Genomic DNA, 16905 nt, shown 5'->3' with positions numbered 1-16905 from the left:
TAACCAATGATTTACTCATAAGTGCTGATAAATTAATTAATAAATGTTTCTGCGGTTTAAATTTTTTTGTTTTTTTTTTTTTAGGGTGGGTGGGTAGATGTGTAGTGAGAGTGTAGGCTTGCTCGCGCAGTGGTGGAACAGCAGAAGATGCTCGACACTTTCACGGACAGTTCTCTCCTTCCACAGTGGGATCTGGGCCTCGGTTCAGGTCCCTGGGTTTGTGCAGCACCGGTTTCTACATACCGAGCCATCTCAGTGGTCCTGGTTGTGATGCATCAGCGATGCCAAAGAACAAACTGGAAGTTATTTACCCCAGTGGGCGAGGGAGAAGGCAGGGAGCCATTGTGGAACTTTGGGGATGCTCTGTAATAACTGGATATCTCTTTTCCATTTTCAACAGGTATATTTCATGAATTCAAATAAAGAAACATAATACTTTTTTTTTCATTGCAAACGTTTTTAATGAAGTTGGATTAAAACAGAAAGGGAGCAAAAAGTTATAAAAGGTATGGGTTTTAGAGACAAAATTTCTTAAGCACGATGGGGAATCAAAAGCTTCATTTTATTGTACTTGAATCCCAGGGCAGGAGGTGGGGACATTGTTTGGGGAGATGACACAACCCCTCTGTTGTACTTGACCAGTTACCACATGTTACTCCCCACAAAGAAGCCTCTAGGCCTGCAGGTACCGAAGACCCCTGAAGCCAGTGTGATTCAAAGCCAGAAAGCAGGTACATGGAAAAACCCCTGAGCCCCACACCGGTCACATCTCGGAGCTAAAAGCCCCTACTCCCACCCCACTCTCCCCACATGGCCCCAGAATCTTGACTTTGTCTTTAAGAAGCCCTCTTACCTCTTGGGTCCTCAACATGTCCACCTATAAAATAGGGAGGTGATTATACCCCCTCTTTCCCCTCCAGAAGCTCTGGTAAGGTCCCCGGAAGCCCCTGTCTGCAAGGCAGGTGATAAAATGCAATCTGTATTAACATTGGATCTAGTTTCTGAGACCTGAAACAGAATGAATAAATTGTGCTCCCTTGACAGCCCTGTCCTTCAGACCATCCACTCAGGTCACTTATTTCCAGTCCCCAACTTTCATTTCAAACTCATTCCAGACTGAAGGGCTGTGACCAAGCATGAGGTTGGTTCAGGCTGCCTTCACATTTTGTTCTGCTTTGTTTCTCAGCCCAATGGTGGGTTTTGACGTGGGTATCATTTTATGTTGAAAGCAATCTCGTTGCTCTGTAGACGTCTGAGACAGGAGATTAAAGCATCATGAAACAGCGTCTGTCACATATTCATACACACGCACGCACGTACACACCCCCTGCACTCAGGGGCTCGTCAAATGTGCATGTCCCTCACGTTTCCACCGTGCTTGAGCAATGAACCATTTAACCAAACCGGAAACAAAGCCCGCTGGCTGGCTTCAGAAATCTTTTCAACACCATCTCCAGCTTTATTAATGCTCCGTAGTTACTTTGGGGGAAGTTATTTCTTCTGAATTCACTGATGTAAATCTTGTATTGATTTTCTCCTGGAGTACAAAAACATTGATTGCTCTCTCCTCTTTTATTTTTAGAGGAGACTTAAAAGAAAATGTAAAGTTACAAAGTGAGGCTCATTCTTTCCTTGCCCCCACGTTCTAATCCTATTCTTTAAAATAGCCGTCACCGCAAATGAATTCTCACGGTAGTTTTAGGAATTGCCCGGAAGTTCTTCCTTGCTCACAAAATGATCCCTACCCAGAGACTTAAAGCAGGGGTTCTGGGTCTGATGGCCTAGACCTCTTGATGTAACTTTGATTTTGCCACACTGGAGTCTTTTTTTCTTTGATGTGTGGTGTGTGCAGTATGGTGTGTGTGTGTGTGTGTGTGTGTGCGCGCGCGCGCGCGTGTGTGTGTGTGTGTGTGTGTGTGTGTGTGTGTGTGTGTGTGTGTCTGTGTGTGTGTGTGTATGTGTGTGTGTGGTATATGTATGTGTGTGGTATGTGTATGTGGTGTGTATGTGTGTAGATACATGCATGTGCCCATGCCTGCGGACTCCAAGTTGACATCAAGTGTCTTTCTCAATGGCTCCCCACCAGTTTTTGAGACAAGTCTCTCATTGAACTTGGTACTTGCTGATTCCACCAAACCAACTGGTCAGTAAGCTCCAGGAATCTGCCAGTGTCCATTCCACCAAACCCCAGTGCTGGCAATATACATGTATGGCACTGTGCTTGGCTTTTTCACGGCTGCTAAGGATCCTAGCCCAGGCCTCCATGTTGGTGTACCAAGCACTTTACTGATTGAACCTTTTCCCTAGCCTCCTGCTTGGCCCGAGAACCTAAAACCATCATGCTGTGGGGCTTTGGAGATTTGCTTGTTTTGTTTGTTGTTGTTGTTTCTAATGTATTTAGAATCTCCTTGTCTTCCAGCATCTAGTTCTCAAATGACAGCTCACCTCCAGCCTTTTGGTCATGTTCTATCCCCTTCTTCCACCGCCCAAAATGTCACCAAGCCAGGGAGCAGTCCTCACTCCTTTGGTGTGTGACCTCCTAATGACCTATCAGGTCTTTTGTCTTGAGCACTGAATCTTCTGGGGAGCCCTTTGGACCCCCATACCAATAGACATCATCATGGCGGTGATACACAAATTATTGTTTTCTGTTGACTTTTCCATGTTCTCCTACAGTCTCTGAACTCCTCAGAAGGGATTCAGTCTTACTCTTCATCAGGCAATGCATCCGCCAGCAGGTCACCTGCCAGGTGAACAGAAGGGGGAGTGACAATGAGTGGTCACAGAGTGCCTTCTCAAAACTGACCTGGGATTTGGAGTCCAAATGAAGGGAAAACTCAGAGAGATAAAAATGCAGGGCTGGGTGGATTCGGTAGCTGGAACCACCACACCCACCTGAAATGGGGTCAGTTTCCAGCTTATGTTTTACTCTATTGAGCTCCCGTCTCCTTGTTATCTTGAACTTTGAGAGGATAAGGAAGACTAGACATTATCACAATAAACACCCATCCAAGGCAACAGGAGGAGAGTACTGGGGTGGCTGCTGGGGGGCGGGGGTGAGCCCAGGTTGACGTAGGTATCTGTGCATCTGTTTGAGAAGATGTGTGGGACCTCCTGGGGCACCTCACACCAGGAGCTGTTTTCAGAAGCCTGAAGAGCCTGGGTGGGGAAGGAGGGCAGAAAGGCAGCAGTGTGCATTCACGCGTGTGTGTCTGGAAGGAGGGTTCCTACATAGTGTGTGTTGTGTGTCCATGCACATGGGGCAGGCAATTGCTCTAGCATATTTACACTTACTATTGTCATATGCATTGGGACATCCTATCGCCCTCCTGCAAATGTGTGTGTCCAGGAGTATGTACCTGTGAGAATCCACAAGGATCTTCAGTGGGGAGTGGATAGTAAGTCCTCGAACATTTGGAGTTTAGATCTATATTAATTGGACTATAGTTGTCTTTTACAGGCTACTTGCTGGCCTAGCAATAAGACTGTAGCATTACATCCATTTTCCTTTTGAAATACTAGGTCATCTATGATATTTAAAAAAAAAGTCCAGAGCCCAGAACCAAATACTGCTTGTTTTGAAAAGTATGTAACAGGGGTTGCTGGGTTTCCTTTCCACAGAAAAACGTTGAGTTTCTCCTCACTTCAGACCTCAGCGTAAGAAAGAAACCCAGGGCCAAGCCTGCCCACCCAGGAGAGTCAGCCCAAAGCTCAGAGGCAGCAAAGCAAAGGGGAGAGATATGCCTGCCGGCACCCCCCCCACCCCCCCACCCCACCCCCAGGCCCCCCACATCAGGGCAGGCTAAACATGCAGAGGCTCCTGTCTCCAGGGTGGAGAGAGGCGCCCTCGTTAAAACTCAGATAAACAGTTTATCAGGAGATGAATGAGCCACCGGGCTCCAGAGACGTCTCCCCTTCACCAGCGTGGAGCCAGATGAGGAGGGGGGCCACTGACGGAGGGAGCCAAGGGGCTGTCAGGCTGGAGCAAGCCAGTCGGTGTTCCTCTCCTCCTTTGGTCTTAAACATTTTCTCTATTTTGGGAAGTGTATCTCAAACGTATTGGCCTGCTTTCTCAGGCCAGCCCACACTTCAATGCCATGCCCCTCCTTCTCTCCCTCCTCTTCCTCCCCTGCCTTACAACTTCACTCCTCTAACTAGATTCCCATCTGCAGTCGGACATCCATGATTATAACACACTGAGAAGTTAAGCTGCGTCTCTCAGCCTTCACCGGGGCTGGAGGGCCGATGTAGATGTAGCCACGACTGCCTCAGCTCCCTGAAGACCACAGGAACACACCAGCTCCATCTGCTTGGGCAATGGGAGGTGGCTTATGATACCTGTACCTTTAATCAGTCAAGGGATATCGGTACCTCCTGTTAATCAAGAGAAGAAAACGGCAAGCATCTTAACCCTCTCTCTCTCTGTGAAAATGTGTCAGATATCACTTAGTGGAGCAGAATCCAAAGGGAATGATTGTCGTGTGTCTGAGATGGTGCCAGACACAAAAGGTGGTCGTTCTCATGCCTTCCCCTTTACAGTGTCTCATGGTCCTCTCGATTTCTGATGTCATAGATTGCCCTGGAGAGGTAAAGTGATTCACTGAAGGTCACACAGCAGATTTTCAGACGTCAAATCCTGGGTCCCTTGGACATCTTCCACAGCTGCCTCAGGCCTTCTCTTTCAGGACCACATGGAAGTAAGAGAACATGCATACAGTTTCCCCAGGTCCTCCTTTTGTGACATGGACCTGTCCAAGCAATGGTTTGAAAGAATCCTTCAGTTCTTTGTCAGGAATGTGTTGCAAGACATGCAGCTGCCATGGGGACTGGCCAAGGCAGACCCACATTGTAGTTGTTGATTGGACTTCCTATAAAAGCTAGTGAAGCCCACAGCTCCAGCCAGTCCGAGTGTAATGACAGCCTGGTCAGGAGCTCAGCTGGCAGCCACCCCTCCCTGGGTACACATCCCACTCACAGCTTCCTTTCAGAGAAATCCCTCCCCCTTTCTATGGGCCGGTCAAGCTCCATCTTCAAGTGCCACCGAATCAACTAAATGGGTCAGCTATGGGAGTACCCCCAAGAAATTCTATTGCCTTTACTGCTGAAGATTGGCGACCCTGAAGGGGCAGCTCAACCATACACACTCAGAGCATGGGTGTTGGCCTTGACTTCCAGCAGCCTTCCAACCCTTTCAGCCCTCTCTTGTTCCAACCAGAGGGTGCTGATCAATGGAGGGGCAGCGGGACTCTCCAAATGAACACTCACTGAAATACCACTCAGTACCTACTCAGCCCTAAGCACCCTACTTATTGAGAGATCCTTGACCTGCTTTAGACAGGGCCATTCTGACAGATGTGCAGTATCCTCACTTCACAGATGAGAAGGAAAGCTGGCTGGGGTAAGGGTCACACGGCTGATGAGTGGCAGGGCCAGGCTTCCAACCTTGCTCCACTCGGTGCCGAAGTTATGTTTGTGTTGAACCTCCATAGGTGTAGTAGCAGTTCTTCCTCTACTCAGCATGTCCCAAGATCCTTTGGCTCTCCCTCATCTAGTGTGGCTCCTTTTTCTTTCAGACTTGTAGCCTACGTCTGAAGTATCCTCTTCTCTCTCATCAGATGGCTACATCACTCTCCTTTATCCAGACTAGCTAAAGTTCAGTTCTACCATTAAGATATTGGTCATGCTAGTCTCTAAGAGCAATGACCCGGAGTTATTTGGTACCTGAGTATATGGCTGCTCTCCAGTGTAGTGCAAAGCGGGGCTGCAGCCCCCCCCAAGTGTGTGACATTTCCCAACTCCACAAGTGTAGTTTGAGAACCCAATAGCTCGTATGATAATTGCTCTGATGCTTTTTTAGTTCACCCTAATGCATTATTAAATTCCAGGCAACCCTTGAAAAGGATCAGGAATTATTATATGTATCAAAAGAAAGTACAGGCTAAAGAAACTGGTGTGCAACGACGCTAGTTGACAATTTTATGGTGATCTATGGATCTTTTCAATGTCCTCTAAGTACTTCCTTCCCATGCTTGTCATTTCTCCCCTCTGGGGACTGCAGAAGTCTTGGCTGCGGGGTGGGGTCCCTGCTTAGTCGCCTTCCATTTGTCTCTCCTTCTGATCTTCATGTGGCGGGTTCTCCATTAATAAGTCTTCCAATCCATCAGCAAGTGTGTTTGGGTTCCTGCCCCTTTCTTTGCTGTTCAGCCAAACCTATTCAGCATTAATAAAGGACAGAAGGCTCTGGGTTGGTTTGTAAGCAAAAACAGGTGATTTGTGGCTGGAGAGATGGCTGAGTGGTTAAGAACATTGGTTGTCCTTCCGGAAAACCTGGGTTCAATTCCCAGCACCCACCTGCTGGCTCACAACTGTCTGTACTTCAAATTCCATGTGGGCACCCATGGTATATAGACATGCATGCAGGCAAAACTCTTATACACACAAAACAAAATAATAATAAATTTTAAAACACAGGTGATTTGACATTAAAATAAAACACGCACACAGATAATCTGAAAGAGAAAACAGCACAGTAAATGGTGGCTAGTTGGAACTTACCCTGTCTCAGGAGGATTGGACTGGAGTTTATCATCTCAAGTCTTTACTGAAAAATTACTTTCTTAGTTAATTCACAGCAGTGACAAAATTGCTCTGGAACATTTAATCTCATCAGACAACAAACCAATGCCAAACCACCATAAAACTTATCAAGCCAGGCGGTGGTGGCGCACGCCTTTAATCCCAGCACTTGGGAGGCAAAGCCAGTTGGATCTCTGTGAGTTCAAGGCCAGCCTGGTCTACAGAGCCAAGTTCCAGGACAGGTACCAAAACTACACAGAAAAACCCTGTCTCAAAAAACAAAAACAAAAAAATAAAACAACAACAACAAAAAGCTTATCAAAAAGTCTGCAAGACAGCCACAAATTATTTGCAAACTAGACCATTCTTTTTTTTTAATTAGATTTATTCATTTTGTTTTATGTATGAGTGTTTGCCTGCATATATGTCTGTGCACCACATGCATGTTTGGTGCCCACAGAGGTCAGAAAAGGGTGTCAGATCCCCTGGAACTGGAGTTAGGGATGTCTGTGAGCCACCATGTGGATGCTGGGACCAGAACTGGGGTCCTCTGCAAAAGCAGTCAATGCTCTTAGCCACTAAGCCATCTCTCCAACCCTAAGAACTAGACCAATTTTTAAAAACCAATGATTGTTTACCATTTTTGTTTGTATTGAGATAGGTTGGTCCAGAACTCGCTGTATAGCCCAGGCTGGCCTCAAACTCATGGTCCTCTTTCCTCAGCCCCACAAGTGCTGGGATCACACCAGTCCCAAGAGGTTACTTTTGTTTCCAGCAGTTATCAAAGCAAGACCTCATTGTAGACAGAACCCAGGGGTTCTAATTCTACTAATCTAGACGTCACAATGGAGGGAAGTGTTTGCACCTGAAACTGGCCAGCCCTCTCTACCGCTAACGTCTTACAGAAAGGTCATACAACAAAGTATGTTTGAATCCTCCTTAGAGGGTTCAAAGGAAAACTGTGTCTTTGGGGGTTCTTGAGGCATGATGCCGAGACATCCTAACTCCCACTCCTGGCAAATTCCGGAGCCACTCATTTTGTCTGTCTCCTCCACGTCCTTCCAGACTCCAACCCCATCACCATAAAGGAACTGAGTTGGGTCTTGATCCAGCTCTTCATCCAAAGAAAAATTGGTGGGAGGTGTCACTTCAGCTCCATTTCCCATCAAAGGAATAATACTTTCTTTTCAATGGGTAGTGACCCTTGGATGGGAAAGGGGAGGTGAATTTGGATTAGTGACCTAAGTCAGTGTCTTAGAACTAACTACAAGACGGTAGAGCTCAAAATGGCATGCTATCAGGTCATTAGTCCGAAGACTAAAGCTAACAGTCCACACAAGTGGCTTGCTTCCAAGGTCATCATAGATGTACCAAGGTAGACGACATCCAAAACTCGGGTTCCTTTCTTCTAGTACACCTTTGCTTTTCTAGCACCACTCGGCCCAATGAGGCCAGTTAGCCCAGCCAGATGGTGCAAACCTACGTTCTTGTGGAATCTGAGTGCCTTGGAGAAAAATCTCAGGACGTTTGTTCACACTAACGGCCTGGAGATCTTAGAGAAAACATCCAGAATCATACAGTACCACTCAATACACACAAAAACGGCACAGACACAGAATTTGAAATTGAGGCAGGCAAAGTGGGCTGCCTACAAACCCACCCAGCCTACACACCACCCCCCAAGCCAGCACCAGGTGCAGGGATCACAAAGGACCAGCAGAGGGCGCGCCGCCCCCAGGGAGGCGAGAGCTAGTTGTACCGAGCTGTGAGGGTTAGGGGAGCAGCATGCTAGAAGGATGCACCCCTATCTCTCCGCCACTCATCGTGCGGGACCAGGCCAAGGAGGAGGATGAGAAGACCACCACCCCCTCTACGTGGGCCTGAGGAGCAGAGGAGCAGGAATGCTGCCTAGGAATTGCATCACGCTGTGCAACACTGCGGCTCTTGGACTCACTGTGTGTGTGTGTGTGTGTGTGTGTGTGTGTGTGTGTGTGTGTGTGTGTGTGTGTGTGTGTGTATTGGGGGGAGGGGATTTAAACCAAGCCCCAGCCGAGAGAGAGGGAAAAAAAGAGACGCACTAGGGAAAACGTTCCATGCACATGGAGAAATTTCTTGCTGAGAACTGCATTGAGAAAGGAACCCAGACATCTCCCCGCTGCCTCCCTCCCGGTGCAAAGCACTCAGCTAGTGAGAGTCCCCCAGGCTCACCTCGACAACCCCACACCCCTTAACTCCAGCCCTGCACCCTCCAGCCTGGCTCCAGCGCCGCCGAGAGCTTTCCCCGGGACTGGCCCTGGCGGGGCGCCTAGAGCCCCATTGCATTGCTCCAGGAGAAAGGAGGGGGGCGGTGCATTTTGCAGGAGGAGGAGAACCGGGGTGGGGGGGGGGGGGAGAGAAAATTGCGCGGAGACCTGCCAAGCGCCACCGCCGCCGCCGCCACCGCCGCTGCCGCGCCGCCGCCGCCGCCTGTGAGCTCCGGCGGGCAGCCCGACTGTCGGCTTCCCGGGGCATCTGGGTCCGGCGGGGCACAGCCCTGGGCGCTGCCGGAGCCGCCGCCGCCGCCGCCGCCTTCGCGGCCAGTGCAGTCGCTCCCCCCACCCCCCCACGAGCCCGTGCGGCTCCGGCTCCTCGCGGGTGGAGGAGTGGGGGGTGGGGTTGTTGTTTGGGGGGAAGAAGGGGGAGGGGGCAACGCGGAGAGAGTCAGTGGTTTCCATGGTGATGGAGCTGAAAGTGCAGGAAATTTAAAGGCTTGGACCCTGCGAGACAGACAAACCGGTGCCAACGTGCGCGGACGCCGCCGCCGCCGCCGCCGCCACCGCCGCTGGAGTCCGCCGGGCAGAGCCGGCTGCGCAGCCCGTAGCAGGCGGAGGGAAGTGGCCCAGGACCCGCTCGACCCGCGGCGCCGCACAGAGAGGCAGGACGCCGAGCGGCCGGAGGAGGAGGAGGGAAGAGGCTCGTCCACGCGCCCTGCGCCGCCGGCCGCCCGGGAGAACAGCGAGGAGCCGGCGCCCCCAGCGCCCCACGGTCGCGCTGGAGTAATCTCGGATGCCCGACCGCGGTCGCCTTCCCAAGTAGAGCGGCGGGGGGGAGTTGCGACCAACTCGTGCGCGTCTTCTGCGCCGCGGCGGGAGCCGGCGCTGCGCGACCCGCTCTCCTCGCGGCTCATGCTGCCCGCCTTGCGCCTACCCAGCCTCGGGTGAGCCGCCTCCGGAGGGACCGGGGAGCGCGGCAGCGCCGCGGGCTCGGCGTGCTCTCCTCCGGGGACGCGGGACGAAGAGGCAGCCCCGGGGCGCGCGCGGGAGGCATGGAGCGCTGCCCCAGCCTGGGGGTCACCCTCTACGCCCTGGTGGTGGTCCTGGGACTGAGGGCAGCACCGGCCGGCGGCCAGCACTATCTGCACATCCGCCCGGCGCCCAGCGACAACCTGCCCCTGGTGGACCTCATCGAACACCCAGACCCTATCTTTGACCCTAAGGAGAAGGATCTGAACGAGACGCTGCTGCGCTCGCTGCTCGGGGGCCACTACGACCCGGGCTTCATGGCCACTTCGCCCCCCGAGGATCGGCCCGGAGGGGGCGGGGGACCGGCTGGGGGTGCCGAGGACCTGGCGGAGCTGGACCAGCTGCTGCGGCAGAGGCCGTCGGGGGCCATGCCGAGCGAGATCAAAGGGCTGGAGTTCTCCGAGGGCTTGGCCCAAGGCAAGAAGCAGCGCCTGAGCAAGAAGCTGAGGAGGAAGTTACAGATGTGGCTATGGTCACAGACCTTCTGCCCGGTGCTGTACGCGTGGAACGACCTGGGCAGCCGCTTTTGGCCGCGCTACGTGAAGGTGGGCAGCTGCTTCAGCAAGCGCTCGTGCTCTGTGCCCGAGGGCATGGTGTGTAAGCCGTCCAAGTCTGTGCACCTCACGGTGCTGCGGTGGCGCTGTCAGCGGCGCGGGGGTCAGCGCTGTGGCTGGATTCCCATCCAGTACCCCATCATTTCCGAGTGTAAGTGTTCCTGCTAGAACTCGGGGGCCCCCTGCCCGCGCTCAGACACTTGATGGATCCCTACCAACGCCCCCACACAGTCTCCAACCAGTTTCACCACCCTCTAGCGAGGGTTTTCAATGAACTTTTTTTTTTCTTCTTGGCTACAGAGACCCGGCTTTCTGGTTCATGTAATGCACTGTTTAACTGTGTAGGAATGTATATGTGTGTGTATATACGGTCCCAGTTTTAATTTACTTATTAAAAGGTCAGTATTATACGTCAAAAGTTACCGGCTTCTACTGTATTTTAAAAAAAGCAAGCAAAAGAAAAAAAAAGAGCAGAGAAAAGAGAGACTTATTCTGGTTGTTGGTAATAATGTTAACCTGCTATTTATATCCCAGTGCCCTTCGCATGGCGAAGCAGGGGGGGAAAGTTATTTTTTCTTAAAAGTACAAAGAGAGGGGGAACTTTTGTAGAAGGACTTTTTAAAAAAGCTATTTTCCATTCTTCGGAAAGTGTTTTGATTTTCCTTAGACCTCGAAGAAGCTATAGAGTTCAATGTTATTTTACAGTTATTGTAAATATAGAGAACAAATGGAATGACTAATCATTGTAAATTAAGAGTATCTGCTATTTATTCTTTATAATATCCCGTGTAGTAAATAAGAAAGAAGTGCAGAACAGGATTAAAGAAAACCACTAAAACCGACTGGGCTCGACACTGTGATTCACTGTGTTGGTGATTGATGGGGGGGGGGGGTGCCGCCGCGCTTACTATTCCTATTGGGAGACAAGCTCATCGTTCAGGACTCCCCTCCTGTGGGGTGATGAAGGTGACTGTAAAATTTTCAGTGGGGGTGGGTGTTATTCTCAAACCCTATCTTTTAAGTATCATGTGGCCTCCACCGAGTCTCCCTGGGTACCCTCCCCCGTGACACCAAAGCTCAGGCCTGTAGTGACCTCGACACCCAGCCGGCCCCCTGGAGCTGACCCCGGGCTGGGCCGATGAGGGAGGGAGGGAGGGGGGCGGCTGCTTTGTCCAGGCTGACAGGCCCTTCACAATGGGGACACGTGTCTTTCACACCTTCCCTGGGGGCGGAGTACCGCTGAAACTTGACCCCCGAGGAATGGGGGGGGGGTCAGAGCAGGCCCACCCAGATCCCGCCACCCCTCCCTCCTTGCACCCCCACCACAATATCCAGCCCTTGTTAACCCTTTGCATGCCCGGAAACCGCGGTGGTTGGTGCTCAAGCGACCCCTTGATTTCAACTACATAGAACCTCAGGGATCCTGCAGGTCTGGAGCCCCCACATCTCAGGCCCACAGCTGACGTGGGAGAGATAATTTGGATATTTGACACTCACCTGGACCTTCTCCAGGACCTAAGGAAGACTGAGGTCCCGAATTTCAGAGGGGTGTGAATTTGGGTATGAGTCATTACCTCTGGGGTCTGCAGTTGGGGGGGGGGGACACGACCCCTCCCTGGCACTTACTCCACTTGGGGGTTGAGAAGGGAAGAGAAATCAGAATGGGGTCTTTGCGCTTTAGGATTAGATAGAGGCAAATTTACCCCTTAAAGATTCGGGCAAATATCACTGCACCCCACCCCTTAAAAATCCAACTTCTCGGGACCGACTCTAGACTCTTGCGTGCATCCCTCCGCCTCAGTCCCCAGTGGCGCCCATGCTCACAGCTCCACGTGGGCCGGCTTCCTGACACCGCTCCCCCGCTCCTTTTATTTATCTTGGACTCCACAGTCGCTCTCCTTTGCTCCCTTCCCCACCCCCTTGCCACCTCGTCGCGCCTCCCTCCGGGCCTCGGGTCCTCCGTCCCTCCTCCCCCCTCTCCCCCCCCCCCCCTCCGCCCGCGCCCCCAGTCCAGAGTCGCAGCGAATCTATGCTAATTATTTCAAACCTGCGCCCGGGTCCCCAGCTCAGACTCAAAGCCCCGGGCCCCGCCCTCCCCGTCCCTCCAGCCCGGCGCTTTCTTCCCTCCCGACGCAGCCTCGGTGGCTCCTCATTTCAATAGCCTGGCCCGGGAGCCGGAGCCCCCTCCCCGGCGCTGCCTCCGTCAGTCGTGGGACAGACGTTAGGGTATTCATTAACTGGGAGCCGAGGAATAACGGCATTATTCCCCCCAGAGAGGGCACCCTGCCCCTGCGACTATCTGAGGCTTCATTGTAAAAGGATTAAAAGTTAAAGACCTCCATCTTATGATTCTTTCATTTAATCTTTCTGGCGCCTGGGAGACATGCTCGATGGATGATGGCTTTTAAAATATTCCTAATGTCGGCTACCTTAAGACTCCAAGCCGGGCAAACAAACGTAATTTATTTCCAGAAGAAAGAGGATATTGAGATGTTTAAGTTTATGAACCGCCTTCCCCATGTATATTTGTTAAGTTCTGACAAATACCCAAATAACGTTAAAAATCAGCCATTCATCACTTATGAATTTATGCAAAACTTTCTGTGCCCCGGGCCAATATTTTTGTAGACAGAGTTTCACTTGCGAGGGGCGGAGGAGGTAGGGAGGAGGGACGAGGAGGGGGCTTGGGTCGGGGATGGGGCGGGGGGTGGGGGGGGGCCCAAAGCAAGAATTTTCATGCCTGGTAAACACGCGAATTATGCGAAGAGAGTTATTCCCAGCTGGGCGGGCAGCCAAAACTCGGAGAGCGCGCGGAGGCCAGCGCCCCCACCCCCACGTTGGTAATGTCATTGGATTACAATGCGAGGTCTTCCCTCCGCGACGCCCCCTCCTCCCGCCGCGGGCCCGCCCGCCCGCACCCCTCCTCCCCACCCCTGCCCACTTGGAAAACCCGCTCGCAGCCGGCGAGCTTCTCGGCTTTCAGAGCCAGGAGCCAGGGTGAGCTGGGAGGACCCGCGCTGCAGACGTGACGGGCCACAGACCACCGCACTGACAGACCCGGAGGGCTGGCGCGAGGAGGCTCCGGCGGCGCGCGCACAGAGAACCCTGCAGGCCGCAGGCGGTCCCAGAAGAAGAAGGCAGGAGGCGCTGGTCCTGGAAGGAACGTGTGTGCCTGAAGATGCACGGCCCTGGCCGCTCTCTCCTATTATGATTAGTATGGATACTATAATACTAAGGGAGAGAGCTGTACGCAAAGAGGCAATGTCCCCGCGGTCACCCACTGCCTGTCTCCTAGGAGGAGGAAAACTGATCTAGGAGTCCTCTTAGGCTGTGGAAGTCTGTGTCTATGAACTGATGCAGCTGCTGGGGGACAGTGTCTTCCTCCATGGAGATTTATAACTATCACAGACACATTGCCTTGGACAAACCCAGTACCCACCAGAGTACAGAGGGTCGGAGTAACCCAGCACTCCCATCAATATTGTGAGGGTTCCTTCTCTTTCTTAATTGCTTCCCTTATTTCCTGTCACCCTTTCAACACCCAGCCACCCTCCATACTCAAGGAAACTGAGGTCAAATGTCCACGGAAGGCCCCACGGCCCCCAGAGTCTGGGAACGGGATCTGGCTCCCTGTTGAGACAGAGAAGCCGGAGGTCCATTATCAGTCTTGCTTGAGACTCCTGGGAAAGGGGGTTGAAGCTTGGTGGCAGCTGCAGGAGGAAGCTGGCTGTGTATTAAGAGCTCTTAGCTGTGCTAGAAGGGGACAGCAGGGGGAGGGCCCAGCCCATATTGGTATTTTGAAGGGGGTGATTCATCCTTTTTCTTTAATGCTCTTGGAATGTCAGGGCTGGAGGGGAGCTTAGATTCCATTACCCACCGTTCAATTTGCTGATGAGAAGAGTCCTCAGCAGCCGCTTGCTGACATCACATAGACTAATACCCTTGGCTTTGACTAGTCTCTCTCTCTCTCTCTCTCTCTCTCTCTCTCTCTCTCTCTCTCTCTCTCTCACTCACTCTCTCCTTCCTTTTTCCTTGTTTTTTTAAGAAAATGTATTGGTGGGAAAGGGTTCCCAGTTGACACCATCCCAGAGGCTCCTCAAGCTGGCTGCCTGATCTGTTGTACCCATTCGGCAGGCATACATTACATTAAGAGCTTGTCTTAGACCAAGCACTGAGCTAGACCCTTTGGGCCTGTTCTCACCTGAGCCCTCTCATTTCCAAATGAGGAAAGGGAAGCTCAGAGAATTGAAACATCTTGCCCAAAACCACACAGTGATACAGTTAGGGTTCAAAACCCAAGTCATCACCAAAGCCTATGCCTCACCTCGAGAGTTCTTTCTTCCAAGGACTTGAGCACCCGCCTTGGGAAACAGTGTGTGCCACTCCATGTACAGGTCAGCCTCAATGCAGACAGTTTGTGCATCCTTTTACATGCCGCTTTCCCATCCCACGCAATGCAATAGGGGATGAGAAATGAGTGAGACCCGGCGCAGTGGAAGAGGATTTACACCGTCAAGGGGAAAGGCCGGAGGGGAAGCCTCACGGGTGACCAGCACAGCCAGGGAAGGTGTTTGACCAAAGTCTCAGTAAGCAAGTTTACTGAACGAGATCGGGAGAGAAAAGGGCATTTGGACTGAGAAAGCAGAATACATAAGTGAAGGAACAGTGTTGGAGAAGTATGTGTGTGTTTGGGAAATAGCTCAAACTTTAGCATAGGCTGGATTCATGCCGAGAGAGCAGACAATAAAGTCAGAAAAGCAGGCTGAAGCCAGATGAGGGAGGACTGTGAATGCCAGCTACAAGCCCTTAAATAGGGCAGAGATACCACTTGAACCTCACAACAAGAGGAACCATTTATTCATTCAGTCAACATTTGGAGAGCACTATTCTGGTTATGTGTTAGTATATACAACAAGCAACCTCAAAATCAAGTCTTAAAATAACCATTTAGCTTTGCTCATAGTTCTATAAGTTAAGGGAGTTTACCCATGATACTCAGGGTGTCAGCTGAGCACAGGCAGATTGACTCTCAAAAGGGCGATTTAGCACCCGGCTGGGAGCCAGCTCAACCAGCATGCTGACCAGAGCCCCCACACCGGCTTCTGCATGTGCTTTGGGTTGTCTCACAGCATAATGGCTTCAGGACAGCTGGACACACTTGGCAGCTCATGGCTCTGAGAGAAAGTGTCTCCAGAGGCTCAGACGGTGACGGCAAGGCATCTTCTAACAGTCAGGAAAGTCTTGTGACACCACTTCCAGCTTAGTCTACTGGTTAAGCAAGTCTCTCGGGCCAGCCCAGACGCAAGGGGAAGGACACCAATCGCTGCCTCTCCATGGCAGAGCAGGGACAAATTGTGGTTGTGGTAAGCCACTTTCGTTAAGCACTGCCCTGGGCGAGAGCTGTTGAGTTTCCCCAGACCCAAACACAAAAAGAGTCATTTCTAATTGAAGTCTGGCGCCATTTGCCAAGAGGGATGGGAGATGGTGACAGTGGCTGCTGGGAAGACTGGCTATGGAGGACCTTGCTGAGGCCCGGGCTTGAGGAACACCAGGGTCAACGAACCTAGACCTTGTTGGCCAGAAGGCTGGAGAGGACTTGGTGACAGATGGTTGAAGAGCTGATGGCGGTGTCTGGGTGGCTGCTGATGTTTCAGGCTGCAAGGGACCGGGCACAAGAGGGGATCTCAGAGGCTTGTACTCTGGCCCTCTTCTGCCCTGTTGTTCAGTAAGCACTAGGCAGAAGGAAATGAGTCGGGGTCCGTGGGATGCCATGGTGAGATGTTCAGCAAGAGATGAGGTAGGAAGTGTCTTCTGAATTTAAATTTGCATATAACAAAAAAAAAAACGGTAAAAGTGCTGAATGGAAGACAGAGAGACAGCCCCATGGTTAGAAAGAAAAGGGTGCCCATCTGAGCCAAGATGTGTGGATAGTGTGGCTGCCAAGGAGACTGTTAGTGCCACCCAACAGAAAATTGTGAAGTTACTTAACATGTTGATGAGTCTTTTTCGGAACCGTGGTACATAGTTCTCAAGCATGGACTTTATATATGACAACATTGCATCACAACATCAGGAGGCTAGACACCCCTGGAAGGGAAGCAAAAGTTGGTTCCAGCCTACATGTTTGATAAAGTACTGATTTGCTGGCATTGGGAACAAATTGTCTCCTTTAAATAACACAAGCCCTTTGCCTGGCTACAGAGCCCACCTCTCTCTATTGGGTGTGTCAATCATTTTAGTGCCTACTGAGACTATTGTAAGCATCTGAAGTTGGGACCTTTATATTAAAAGGGACTTAAAGTCAAAAGTATTTTTATTCTTTTGAAATGGGGGGGGATAGAGACCATACATAGGACTTGGAAAGGGGATCCAGGTTTTGGGGAAACATTATACAATTACAGAATTTCTTTGGGAAGGTCCTGAAACTTCTCTCTACCCTTCATCTGAGGTAAAACTAAGGCTTATCAAGGTCAGTGGAAGGGTCTTACTTCTAG

The 16905-nt window shown here is 51.3% G+C and overlaps 1 protein-coding gene and 1 long non-coding RNA gene across 2 annotated transcripts; one reads left to right on the top strand and one right to left on the bottom strand.

The window, feature by feature from the left end:
* Positions 1-473: 473 nt before the first annotated feature.
* On the bottom strand, positions 474-7873 carry LOC121831418 (uncharacterized). The gene is made up of 3 exons (XR_006074839.2): positions 7215-7873; positions 4345-6210; positions 474-2743 (listed from the first exon to the last, which is right to left on the bottom strand). It is a non-coding gene; the product is annotated as an uncharacterized LOC121831418 (long non-coding RNA).
* Positions 7874-9880: 2007 nt separating this feature from the next.
* Positions 9881-11253, top strand: Nog (noggin). The gene has a single exon (XM_006972019.4). The coding sequence runs from the start codon at positions 9881-9883 to the stop codon at positions 10577-10579; it is 699 nt and encodes a 232-aa protein (XP_006972081.1). The 3' UTR covers positions 10580-11253.
* Positions 11254-16905: the final 5652 nt, after the last annotated feature.

This window comes from Peromyscus maniculatus, chromosome 8 (genome assembly GCF_049852395.1).
Source record: "Peromyscus maniculatus bairdii isolate BWxNUB_F1_BW_parent chromosome 8, HU_Pman_BW_mat_3.1, whole genome shotgun sequence".
In the NCBI taxonomy this organism is placed as follows: Eukaryota; Metazoa; Chordata; class Mammalia; order Rodentia; family Cricetidae; genus Peromyscus; species Peromyscus maniculatus.
Note: the sequence above shows the minus strand (reverse complement) of the source record. Positions and strands in the feature narration are given on the sequence as shown.